Below are 13871 nucleotides of genomic sequence, written 5' to 3' on the forward strand. Positions count from 1 at the left end.
TACTTTCCAAATATGCCAAGTGTAGAACTGGGGCAGATTCTGAGGGATTATAGTGAGCAAGAAGGGTTGGCCATCTGATTACAGAGTCTGGAAATTGAGATGAGAGGTCAACTGCGATCTATTTCAGAAGTAAGCAACCATCAGAGGCAAGGCACACAAAAACAGAGCATCATATCTAACTTTAAGATCCCAGGAAAGAATACAGGAAAGAAGGTTCACCAGACTGATTCCTGGGATGGCAGGACTTTCATATGAAGAAAGACTGGATAGACTCGGCTTGTACACACTATAATTTAGAAGATTGAGAGGGGATAGAAACATAGAAACATAGAAATTAGGTGCAGGAGTAGGCCATTCGGCCCTTCGAGCCTGCACCGCCATTCAATATGATCATGGCTGATCATCCAACTCAGTATCCCGTACCTGCCTTCTCTCCATACCCTCTGATCCCCTGAGCCACAATGGCCACATCTAACTCCCTCTTAAATATAGCCAATGAACTGGCCTCGACCACCCTCTGTGGCAGAGAGTTCCAGAGATTCACCACTCTCTGTGTGAAAAAAGTTCTTCTCATCTCGGTTTTAAAGGATTTCCCCCTTATCCTTAAGCTGTGACCCCTTGTCCTGGACTTCCCCAACATCGGGAGCAATCTTCCTGCATCTAGCCTGTCCAACCCCTTAAGAATTTTATAAGTTTCTATAAGATCCCCTCTCAATCTCCTAAATTCTAGAGAGTATAAACCAAGTCTATCCAGTCTTTCTTCATAAGACAGTCCTGACATCCCAGGAATCAGTCTGGTGAACCTTCTCTGCACTCCCTCTATGGCAATAATGTCCTTCCTCAGATTTGGAGACCAAAACTGTACGCGATACTCCAGGTGTGGTCTCACCAAGACCTTGTACAACTGCGGTAGTACCTCCCTGCTCCTATACTCAAATCCTTTTGCTATGAAAGCTAACATACCATTCGCTTTCTTCACTGCCTGCTGCACCTGCATGCCTACTTTCAATGACTGGTGTACCATGACACCCAGGTATCGCTGCATCTCCCCTTTTCCTAGTCGGCCACCATTTAGATAATAGTCTGCTTTCCTGTTTTTGCCACCAAAATGGATAACCTCACATTTATCCACATTATACTGCATCTGCCAAACATTTGCCCACTCACCCAGCCTATCCAAGTCACCTTGCAGTCTCCTAGCATCCTCCTCACAGCTAACACTGCCCCCCAGCTTAGTGTCATCTGCAAACTTGGAGATATTGCCTTCAATTCCCTCATCCAGATCATTAATATACATTGTAAATAGCTGGGGTCCCAGCACTGAGCCTTGCGGTACCCCACTAGTCACTGCCCGCCATTGTGAAAAGGACCCGTTTACTCCTACTCTTTGCTTCCTGTTTGCCAGCCAGTTCTCTATCCACATCAATACTGAACCCCCAATGCCGTGTGCTTTAAGTTTGTATACTAATCTCTTATGTGGGACCTTGTCGAAAGCCTTCTGGAAGTCCAGATACACCACATCCACTGGTTCTCCCCTATCCACGCTACTAGTTACATCCTCGAAAAATTCTATAAGATTCGTCAGACATGATTTACCTTTTGTAAATCCATGCTGACTTTGTCCAATGATTTCACCACTTTCCAAATGTGCTGCTATCCCATCTTTAATAACTGACTCTAGCAGTTTCCCCACTACCGATGTTAGACTAACTGGTCTGTAATTCCCCGTTTTCTCTCTCCCTCCCTTCTTAAAAAGTGGGGTTACGTTTGCTACCCGCCAATCCTCAGGAACTACTCCAGAATCTAAAGAGTTTTGAAAGATTATTACTAATGCATCCACTATTTCTGGAGCTACTTCCTTAAGTACTCTGGGATGCAGCCTATCTGGCCCTGGGGATTTATCGGCCTTTAATCCATTCAATTTACCCAACACCACTTTCCGGCTAACCTGGATTTCACTCAATTCCTCCAACTCCTTTGACCCGCGGTCCCCTGCTATTTCCGGCAGATTATTTATGTCTTCCTTAGTGAAGACTGAACCAAAGTAGTTATTCAATTGGTCTGCCATATCCTTGTTCCCCATGATCAACTCACCTGTTTCTGACTGCAAGGGACCTACATTTGTTTTAACTTATCTCTTTCTTTTCACATATCTATAAAAACTTTTGCAGTCAGTTTTTATGTTCCCTGCCAGTTTTCTTTCATAATCTATTTTTCCTTTCCTAATTAAGCCCTTTGTCCTCCTCTGCTGGTCTCTGAATTTCTCCCAGTCCTCCGGTATGCTGCTTTTTCTGGCTAATTTGTACGCATCATCCTTCGCTTTGATACTATCCCTGATTTCCCTTGTTATCCACGGATGCACTACCTTCCCTGATTTATTCTTTTGCCAAACTGGGATGAACAATTTTTGTAGTTCATCCATGCAGTCTTTAAATGTCTTCCATTGCATATCCACCGTCAACCCTTTTAGAATTAATTGCCAGTCAATCTTGGCCAATTCACGTCTCATACCCTCAAAGTTACCCTTCTTATGGAAACTTACAAAATTCTTAAGGGGTTGGACAGGCTAGATGCAGGAAGATTGTTCCCGATGTTGGGGAAGTCCAGAACAAGGGGACACAGTTTAAGGATAAGAGGGAAGTCTTTTAGGACCGAGATGAGAAAATCATTTTTTACACAGAGAGTGGTGAATCTGTGGAATTCTCTGCCGCAGAAGGTGGTTGAGGCCAGTTCATTGGCTAGATTTAAGAGGGAGTTAGATGTGGCCCTTGTGGCTAAAGGGATCAGGGGGTATGGAGAGAAGGCAGGTATGGGATATTGATTTGGATGATCAGCCATGATCATATTGAATGGTGGTGCAGGTTCGAAGGGCCGAATGGCCTACTCCTGCACCTATTTTCTATGTTTCTATGTTTCTATGCGTTAGAACAGAAATCAATGTAATTGGCCTAAACTAGGCAGTAATCACCAATGAGCAGGAGGATTTCTGATGACATTCAAAGTTGGTGATGGTGATAAACAGTTTGAACGTCATCACTATAGAGGAAAGGTTGAGGGAGAAGATCCTTAGTTCACCCCATGATCTAGACTGGCAGGGCAGGGAAGCACACCATCTTAAATATACAAGCATGCTGTTAGAAATGTTATAATCTAGCACTCCCTGTTTAATGTACTTTCCAGTAATTGTTTACCTACGATCAAAGCACCAGGCTAAGATTGCAAGCCACGATAAATAGTAAGATTAAACGAGAACTTACCAGTTTGAAGTTTGGTCTGTATTTTATGAGTTACGATGAGGGATTACGTGAAGAAGCCCGCCAGGACGCATGCGTGTCATTCTTCAAAGCAGCGGTGTGAAATCACAGATAACTGTAATGACTAAACATAGTAAGATTAGAGAAGAGGTACCATTTAAGTATATGATCAGGGTGGGAGCGGAGGGCACGTAATCCCTCATCGTAACTCCTCATAAAATACAGATCAAACTTCAAACTGGTAAGTTCTCGTTTAATCTTACTATTTTACTTCGGAGTCACGTGAGTGACTACGTGAAGATTTTAAAGCTCTGTGATTTCATGCCGTGGAACGAGTCCATGCATCACGTCTGCCTTGACTGTGGGAGGAATTGTGTTAACATAATTTGGACATGAATTCGACCTTGAAATCATAAAAATGTTTAACACAAGTTTATAACCCCTTTTTATGGGTTTAAATTAATTTACAGAACTTAAATTGTTTCTGCAAACGTTCCAGGTTTCATTACTGGTTTATTACAAAATAATTGGAATGTTTCCCCTCCAGACCATCCTGCTGCCTTGAGGATTTGGTCCATTGGTACATCCAACTGTATGCTGCCGATGTAGCTGCAGCCCTGGTGGAAAGAGATTTTTAAAATTTAGTATCCACCCCAGCCTGTGTTAGCAACTGTTTCAGCCATCTTGAGATGGTCTGGACTGTCACTCTTGGTGTGGTTAGATTAGATTAGATTAGATTAGATTCGTTTTATTGTCATTCAGACCTTTCGGTCTGAACGAAATTTTGTTTCCCTGCAGTCATACATATAATTTTTAAAAATGGCAAAAACACACAATCAACACAAATTTAACATCCACCACAGTGAGTTCACCAAACACCTCCTCACTGTGGTGGAAGGCAAAATCTTAAAGTCTCTGTCTCTTCCCCCTTTGTTCTCCCTCTGCGCCGAGGCGACGGTTCAAACTCCGCGGGTGGTTGCTGCCTCCGCCACAACTCCAGGGCCGAGTCGGGTCTCCGCCGCTGCTGCTGCTGCCGCCGCCACAGCTTCTGTGCCGAGCCGGGTCTCCGCTGCTGCTGCTGCCGCCGCTACAGCTTCGGGGCCGAGTCAGGTCTCCGCTGCTGCTGCTGCCGCCGCTAGAGCTTCGGGGCCGAGTCAGGTCTCCGCTGCTGCTGCTGCCGCCGCCGCAGCTTCTGTGCCGAGCCGGGTCTCCGCTGCTGCTGCTGCCGCCGCCACAGCCTCGGGGCCGAGTCAGGTCTCCGCTGCTGCTGCTGTTGCTGCTACAGCTCCAGGGCCGAGCCGGGTCTCCGCTGCCGCTGCTGTTGCTGCTACAGCCCCAGGGCCGAGCCGGGTCTCCGCTGCCGCTGCTGCCGCCGCCACAGTTTCGGGGCCGAGTCAGGTCTCCGCTGCCGCTGCTGCCGCTGCTACAGCTTCGGTGCCGAGTCCGGTCTCCGCTGCTGCCGCCGCCGCCGCCACAGTTTCGGGGCCGAGTCCGGTCTCCGCTGCTGCCGCCGCCGCCGCCACAGTTTCGGGGCCGAGTCAGGTCTCCGCTGCCGCCGCTGCTGCTGCTACAGCTCCGATGTCGCCAGCTCCGCCATTAGGCCTCGGCGCAGACGGAGACGGGGAATACGACCGAAGAAAAAGTCGCATCCCCCGAAGGAAGAGACCAAAACATGTTTCTCCCACCCCACCCACACACATACACAACTTAATAAAACAAAATTAACTAAAACATGACAATGAACAAAACGAAAGAAAAAAAAACAGACGGACTGCAGGTGGGCCGCAGCTGTTAAGCCAGCGCCGCCATCTTGGTTGCTAGTGGCTGACCAAAAGTGCCTTTTCATTGCCTCTTAGGATATTCGTTTTCTTCATGTATAACGACAGATGTCTTGTTATACACAGACGGTCATCTGTTTGGTATGACCTAATTGTATATTGAGGCCTGCTGATCCCTTTTCTGTTCTGCTTACTATCTCATAAATATGAAACTTAATATTTTCTGTTGAGGAAGTCATGTTGTCCAGTCTAGTTTTTGCGGTGACTGTATCCTCTGTGCCGTGACCAATACCATTAGCATGACTGTTTAATGTCAGTCTGTGTAGGGACAGAACTGTTGCTGGAGACCAATTCCTGAGCATCTTCAGGATTATTCTCACATCCCATATTAGGGAGTATCTGGTTCCCCTCATAGGTTTTGTACCAGTGGGTGAGTCCCAACAGTGTAATGGTCTGTCCCCTGCCATAGGTAAGTCGATAGGGCACTTCTGGCGCAGTTGATGGCACTGTAACTGAGCCCCTCATCATAGTGGAGGCCTGCCAGATATTCCAGAACAGATTGGATGTTCATGTCTCTGATTTCATGTTTGATACCACTGGGAACCATGGTTGTGTAGGCCAATCGGGTACTATCAATACCAGATGCAGAGTCTTGTTGTATTTCCTTAATGCCCGACTGATGAGGCAGGAAAAGGCAGGAATGCGTAAAATAAGTTGATAACTGGTGGTTAAGTCTGGATGCGAATAAATCGATATCTGGTGTTCCATGTTTGCTGTGATATCAGCAAATACTATTTTATTCAACATCCATTTGGTGTTTTTCATTAAATTTACGTGACCTGGCCACTGAATTTAGTCTTCCTGGTAGGTAAGTGGCTGATATCCAAATATCTCTCTGGATACACCATTGCCGATTTGTATAGCCAGATTGTCACATGATGTCGATTTGTTTCCACCCTGTGGTTAATGTATGCTACCACGGTGGTATGGTATTGGTGGCTCCGCACCCAAGTGCACTAGCATCAGTTTGTAGTACCATGGAAAGGTTACTGACAATGCTTGGATAGGAACAAGGCCAGATGTTGTCTATCCACCATTTTAGTTCAATTTTAGCTTGCTTGGTAGTTTCACAGATCTGTCAAAGTGACCTGCATAGTTTAGAGTGCTTCCAAATTGTGTGGCTGGAAAGGCAGCCATCATTATGCCAATTGCTTTAGCTACCAATCTGATGGATGGTTGGCTGATGTCAGTGAGGTTATTGCAAGCCTCTATTAAATCTCTAGCCTTTCCCTTAGGCAGAGTCACCGACATGTGAACTGAGTCAATGGTGAAACCCCAGGTAGTCCATAGTAGTGGAAGACGTTAGTTTAGATTTAACTAGATGAAAAATGAATCCCAGTTTTCCAAATAACTTTTTTGTGGCTGTTACAGTTTGTTTGGCCAATTCCAAAGTTTTGCCCATAATGAGTATGTCATCTAAATATGCCATGACCATGTGTATACGTTTCCGTAGAAACGCTTGGGCTGGTTTCAAAATTTTTTGTGAACAGCCTGGGCTGATGATAACCCATTTGGCAGTACTTTATACTGTCAGAGTTGTCCCATCCAGTTAAATTTTGAGTAACATCTGTGGTCACCTCGTATAGGCACTGAATGGTAAGCATCTTTTAAATCGGTGCTGGCCATTGAAGTAACCTTAGGGAATTAATTGTTAAGCAGTAACAAAGGTATCTATTTTGTCAGATCTATGATGATGCGATGGCCATCATCTTGTTTGTTTTGATAAATATGTTGGACACGAATTCTAATGGTTCGTGTTGAGTTTTCTCAATTACACCTTTTACGTGAAGCCGCTTCAGTTCAGCTTGCGCTTTTGATTTCCCTTTATCAGAAAGCACGAACATTCGGTTCAGTATATGTTGAACTGGAGGGCTGTACTTGTGTATAAACTCTGTTGTATATCCCTGGATACTGCTTAATCATGCTTCATGCATTCAGAAAAGAGTGTAATCTCCACCCAATCTCCGTGCCCACTGTATATTGTAGGGAACCAGACCCACCTACCTCTATAGTTACCAGTGGCAGGTTTACTTTTTGTAGGTTCTTCGCTGTTGTTGTAGTGCTGGGGTCTGGATTTTTGGTTTGGTTGGCGTTGGAGGTCCCGCATCTTCCAAGAAGGCCGGCCTGGGCCATGGCCTAAAAGACTCATGTTTGTGGGTACCGGTCCTTCGAGCTTTCACCAGTTCTGCTGGTGGGTGCGTGGGGGTGCTGTCGTTGGCCGTAGTGGGTTCCAGTAGGTTCTCTTGTTCCTGCACCACCTGCACACTTGTCTTTTCTTCTGCGGACCCCTCTTCCAGGTCAGCCCAGAACTGACCCGCAGTGCTCCCCTCTGATGAGGTAGAAGCACTGTGCAGCCCTGAAAGAGGTACTGCTGTGGGTTTATCATAGGGCCCACAGTGACCCGACTCCATCTCCCGGAGTCTGTCACGGTGGAGCAAAGCTCCATACACCGCTTCTTCCCGCTCCAGCGCTCTCGGGCGCTGGCCGCCGGCGGTTATTCAAAGTCGGACTCCTCTGAGTCCACGACCTTGTTTGTTTTGTGTCTAGCCTTTCCGCCCGGCCGCGTGGATCTGGCCAGTGCGGAGGCGACATCGGGCACAGCTGATCCCACTACGGGTGATCCGAGTGCCGCTGGCTGCTGCTGGCTGCCCGCTGCTCCACGGTCCTCCTTCTCCAGTTTTGTCCTTACTGTCCTTCCGTGGAGTGGATATGGCCGGTGTGGAGGACATCTGGCACAGCTGATTCCATCTAGCCCACCAGCTTTGTCGCAGCCCGTTGTTTCTGCACCTGCAATCAGCATGGAAATACAAAAAAGACCGCAGCTCTTACCTGCAGGTCCAGGTTAAAATTGTTGCTACGGGTGAATGTCGTTCCATCCCGTTTGCTGCCGTTATTGACTGGTCAAAAGTCAACGGCCCCATTTGAATGGTCTCCCGCCCGGCCGTGGTGTTCTGGCCGGCGTGGGACCAAAAGTTGGCACTGATCTTCCTATTACGGGAGATAAACGTGCCTTCAGCTGCTGCCGGCTGCCTGCGACTCCGCTGTCTTCCCCAGCCAGCTTCACTAGCAGCACTTGTGGACACTCCTTTGTCCAGCTTCCCCTCCTGTACAGACCCAGCGCGTGGAAACATTAGTTTTGCTCCCTCTCCCGCCCGGCCTGGTGCGGGAGCGAGTCGGGAGAGAAAGTCGGTCACAGCTATTCCTATTATGGGAGATAGCGTGCCTTTGGTTGCTGCTGCCGGTGCTTTTCTCCTTTTGTCCCCTAATTTTAAAAAGGGGACAGAACACAAATACAACCCACTGTCTTTGTGGGTTGTTGGTTCCGATTTCCTCCACCCGTTTGGGGTGAAGTTTGGCACTCGCTCCCGTTATGGGAGATAGTGGTGCCGACGTCCGTTGCTGGCTGCCTGCTGCTGTTCAGCGGCAGCTCGGCAGCCTTTCTGCAATCAAGAAAAAAGGTAAGGAAAATTTCTCTTACCTGTTGTTGCTGGTTGTCAACCTGCCGTTCGGGAGGAACGTCCTGCCTCCCGCTGTGATTTCCGCAGCCCCACGGACCCATCGAGCGTAGGTCCTTGGGGCTGTTGTCCGAGTTTGTCGGACTGACGGCTCCGGAGTACTTCCTTGTCGGTGTTTTCTCCCCGGAGCTAAAGTCGCACGAACTCCCGCTAAGGGAGACTGTCGTGCCACCGGCCGTTGCTGGCTGCCTGCTGCTTGCAGACTCCTCCCCCGCCAGCTTTCAACAGCCTTCCTGTAGAAAAAAGGTAAGTAAAGAAAACGACGTTCCCTTACCTACTGTTGCAGGTTCAAAAATCCTGCCATTTGGGAGGAACGTCCTTCCTCCCGACAATGACGAGTTGCAATGCGTGTAGCGCAATGACACGCATGCGTCCTGGCAGGCTTCTTCACGTAGTCACTCACGTGACTCCGAAGTAAAATCAATGTTAATGTACACTGGACATTTTAAACAGGGATTCATTGTCTAAATCATTTTAATTAATTTTCTTCTCCGAGGAGAAGTTTCTATGAATATTGGTAATGCATTTCACAGAACACTCTTTCAGAAGAACAATCAAATAGTCAAAACTATTGTAAAGTACTAAAGAAGAATGAACAAAAACTATGGTAAAATTACCTGAGGAACTGGACAATAAGCTCCCATTCCACCAGTGTTAGGCCCCTGGTCTCCATTCAATAAGCGCTTGTGATCTTGACTTGGTGGCATGCAGGCGATTGTAACACCATCACTAAAACACAGGCACTGCAAAACATAATCAGAATTGCATTTTAAGTACCGGAGAACAAGATTTCAACTATCTGGAAAAACAACCTGCTACACAAAATCCTAGTCAACTGGCTGTGTTGTCAAAGAAATCACTCATTTGTAATGCAAAGAGAAAAATCTCAGTGTTGCTTCAATCTATTTTTCAACTTTGTGGAGCAGAGGGAGCAAGGATTAATCACAAAAGCGGTTTTTATCTATTTTCAATCATGTCTGTTATAATCAAAAACTGAACACTTAATGAAATCAATGGATCCTGGATGGATTTTCTCGAGTTTTTTTCTGCTCATTCGATATCCATATTAGTTTTTGTATAGCCAAACAGTATTAAGTAGAGGTGTGTCTTCAGGTATTTAGATCCAAGTAGCAACAACCACCTCATGCGAAGTGGCCTCAATGTAGAGCAACAAACCTCTGGTTTGTACCTCTCCACACTGATCTCCCAGAAATCAGCAATTTATCATCTAGAGCATCTCTGGCAAGGTTATTCTGTCTAGCACCACAGATGTATTGGACCATTTCGCATTCTGACATGTGTTTGGGTTGGGCCTTCCAAATGTACATTGGCCAATGATACAAAGAAATTTAACAGTGTGTCTTCCAACCCAATGTTAATTAAACATAGGAGCACAACAATATGATGAACTCATCAAAAATGCTGAAAGTAAATGTCCTTTAATTTACTCATGATGACTTGGATAGAACTAATAAGCAAGTGTATTCAACGATGAGATCAAATGAAGCTTTGTATATTATGCAATATTATTTAGAAAGTCAGATTCAGAAGTGGAAGCTACATCTTGAAAGACAGCCAAAAATATCCAGGACAGCTCCACAAATCCCACTTATTGGTAGCAAACTTAAATAATTTCACAGTAATCCCCGTCAAATAAATGTCATTTCAGATTCTTAAGTGAGTGATCTTCAACTAGTAGATCAATATAGATCCAAAGGAAGCAGGCAGTGAGAGGATACAACTTAAGCTCCAGCTTAGGGGGACCGCTGAAAGCATTGGGGGACCCATGTCGCCGAGAACGAAGAGGGCTGCCGAGAACAAAGGGGGACTCAGTGGGGGCTGCTTACGACCACCTGCGGCGGCAGGCCTGGTTTACCGCTGCGAGAAGATAAGACTGCACCAAGAACATCTGAAAGGTTGTCGGTGCCAGAAACATGACGGCTCTTTACCTAATGCCTAGGTGAAGTCTGCTGTATGATTTTACCAGATTCTTTGTCTACCAAAGAATTTCACTGTACCTTGGTACATGTGACAATGAAGCATCATTGAATTTGGACGGACAACTGGATTAAACTTGGTAGCAAGAACATAAAAATGATTTTAAACAACTGGCTGGTGACAAAAGATGCAAGCTTTACTCACTGATACTTCTTCTCCCTCAAGCAGCTCTTCCACAACTACAGTTTCACCCGCAGAACCAAACGCCTTTTCCTTTTGGAGAGAAAAACTTCAGTTACAATTAGCAAGACTGAAAAATTAACATACAGATAAATGCCCAAGAGAAGATCACAAAAGGAATATTTAGTCAGGATTGTTATTTTCAGTCACTGAAAGACAGCTATGTAGAAGGATAAAACCTAATACAAACGTCAATAGTTACATACTTGCATAATATCCTTGACTGCTTTGCAAGCCTCTTCTTTGTTAGCTGCGACAATAACACCTTTCCCAGCTGCCAGCCCACTAGCTTTCACTACCAGAGCAGGGAATTTGGCACTAAAAGAAAAGTAACAATCATTTCATTGCAAGACATGGGGTGAAGATTTTTCTCTGCTCCGTTCACAATTTTCCCTGTGTAAGTAGTGATAGGAAAGTATTATATTACACATTAATATGGAAAAATGAAAGCTAAAGCGCATCATCCATTGATCACTGAGACTTTTGACGAGGCTAGTTTCATTGCAATGTATTAGTATAGTAATTTAATTGTCACGTGTACCAAGGTACAGTGAAATTCATTTTTGTATACAGTTTAGTACAAGTATCACTATGCATAAGCACTTAGATACATATTAGATAAGCATCCCAGCTACAGTACAAGTGTATAGCAGTAGTACACTGAGACTATTGGAACTTCAAACAATTTCCTTCAATGTGTTTATTAATTAAAACTTGTTTCTAAACACTGACAAAATGCTGGAGGCAAGCATTCAGATCAATGTACGCACTGTTATTTGATGCACTGAGCTTGCCCTGGTACAGCATCCACTAAATGGTAGAGGGTCAGTCACATGCCATATTAACAGTAAAATCTTATTCATGCTCCCACCACTTGAACAAAGGACACTCTTACCGCTGGATGAAGCTACATGCTTCCCCAGAGTCAGTAAATGCTTCCCATCTAGCAGTAGGAATATCGTGTCGATCCAAGAAGTCTTTAGCAAAATGCTTGCTGGCTTCCAATTGTGTTGCCTTTGCCGAGGGGCCAAAACATCTCACTCCAGCAGCCGTCAAGTCGTCCACGATTCCTGAAGAACACAAGGGATCAGGAAAGAAAGAGATGGTGAGCACTGCTATCTGAAAGATATCAAACAAGCGTTTAAATATTATTCTTCAATGGTTTTGTTCTCCTCCTCCAAATAGACCAACTTTGACCCGAAACGTCACCCATTCCTTCTCTCCAGAGATGCTGCCTGTCCTCCAGCTTTTTGTGTCTATCTTCAGACCAACTTATACTTATGTGGGGTAGGGGTAGAGCGGGTGAAGGGACATCCAACGTCTATACTTCTCTGTGTAGGAAGGAACTGCAGATGGTGGTTTACACTGAAGATAGACACAAAATGCTGGAGTAACTCAGCGGGACAGGCAGCATCACTGGATAGAAGGAATGAGTGATGTTTCGGGTCGAGATCCTTCTTCAGAAATATACTTTGCTTCCTGTTCACTTTCATGCAATATAAACATCAGTGGCTCGGCCAGCTTTAATGCCCATCATTAATTCCCATTGTTCAGTCATGCTTTAGAGCAGATAAGCATGTTAAATTCTCATCCTTAAAAAAAACTTTTCTGATCCAGAATTTGAATTTACAGTGCTCACCACAATATTTGGGACAAAGACCCATCATTTATTTATTTGCCTCTGTACTCCACAATTTGAGATTTGTAATAGAAAAAAAACATGTGGTTAAAGTGAACATTGTCAGATTTTAATAAAGGCCACTTTTATACATTTTGGGTTCACCATATAAATTACAGCTGTGTTTATAAATCATTTTTTACACAGAGAGTGGTGAATCTCTGGAATTCTCTGCCACAGAAGGTAGTTGAGGCCAGTTCATTGGCTATATTTAAGAGGGAGTTAGATGTGGCCCTTGTGGCTAAAGGGATCAGGGGGTATGGAGAGAAGGCAGGGATGGGATACCGAGTTGGATGATCAGCCATGATCATATCGAATGGCGGTGCAGGCTCGAAGGGCCAAATGGCCTACTCCTGCACCTATTTTCTATGTTTCTATGTTTCTATACGTAGTCCCCCCATTTCAGGGCACCATAAAGTTTGGGACACAGCAATGTGATGTAAATGAAAGTAGTCATGTTTAGTATTTTGTTGCAAATCCTTTGCATGCAATGACTGCTTGAAGTCTGCGATTCATGGATATCACCAGTTGCTGGGTGTCTTCTCTGATGATGCTCTGCCAGGCCTGTATTGCAGCCATCTTTAGCTTATGCTTGTTTTGGGGGCTGGTCCGCTTCAGTTTTCTCTTCAGCATATAAAAGGCATGCTCAATTGGGTTCAGATCGGGTCATTGACTTGGCCACTCAAGAATTAACCATTTTTTTAGCTTTGAAAAACTCCTTAGTTGCTTTAGCAGAATGTTTGGGATCATTGTCTTGCTGTAAAATAAATTGCCGGCCAATGAATTTTGAGGCATTTGTCTGAACTTGAGCAGATAGGATGTGTCTATACACTTCAGAACTCATTATGCTACCACCATCAGCAGTTGTATCATCAATGAAGTTAAGTGAGCCAGTATTTTCAGCAGCCATACATGCCCAGGCCATAACACCCCCACCACCATGTTTTCACAGATGAGGTGGTATGCTTTGGATCATGGGCAGTTCCTTCTCTCCTCCATACTTTGCTCTTGCCATCACTCTGATATAATTTAATCTTCGTCTCATCTGGCCACAAGACCTTTTTCTAGAACTGTGGTTGCTCTTTTAAGTACTTCTGGGCAAACTGTAACCCTCAAGGGGTTATTTTAACCAGTTAAAACAAATATATTAAAAAACTCAAACCTGATCCTGACTTGCCCCTAATCCACACACGTCTGCTTTCAGTGGAAGTGAGGGAGAAGTGGTTGGGATTAGAATCTGCTATCCAACTAGTGAACCCATGTGCCTCAGATTTAACCTGGGTTCCAAGTTGAACCCCGAGTAAGCTTCCTAGAAAATCAAATAAGGGAGGCAAGTGCATCTTTGCATAGAGATTTAGTGCCAATACAGCAAGTATTTGGGGCCAGGAGGAATTGAAGGATTACCCGA

At 45.1% G+C, this 13871-nt stretch overlaps 1 protein-coding gene across 2 annotated transcripts in view; it reads right to left on the reverse strand.

Annotated features, from left to right (window-relative positions):
* gart (phosphoribosylglycinamide formyltransferase, phosphoribosylglycinamide synthetase, phosphoribosylaminoimidazole synthetase) overlaps positions 1-13871 on the reverse strand; it is a 61140-nt gene that overhangs the window by 24696 nt on the left and 22573 nt on the right. For both annotated transcript variants that reach the window (XM_033032552.1, XM_033032551.1), the window contains exons 4-7: positions 11681-11855; positions 10992-11103; positions 10750-10818; positions 9225-9350 (exon numbers count right to left, since the gene is read on the reverse strand). In XM_033032552.1, the coding sequence (XP_032888443.1) occupies positions 9225-9350; positions 10750-10818; positions 10992-11103; positions 11681-11855 (482 nt within the window). The remainder of the gene's footprint in view (positions 1-9224; positions 9351-10749; positions 10819-10991; positions 11104-11680; positions 11856-13871) is intronic.

The sequence above is a fragment of the Amblyraja radiata genome, chromosome 14, assembly GCF_010909765.2.
Source record: "Amblyraja radiata isolate CabotCenter1 chromosome 14, sAmbRad1.1.pri, whole genome shotgun sequence".
Taxonomy (NCBI): domain Eukaryota; kingdom Metazoa; phylum Chordata; class Chondrichthyes; order Rajiformes; family Rajidae; genus Amblyraja; species Amblyraja radiata.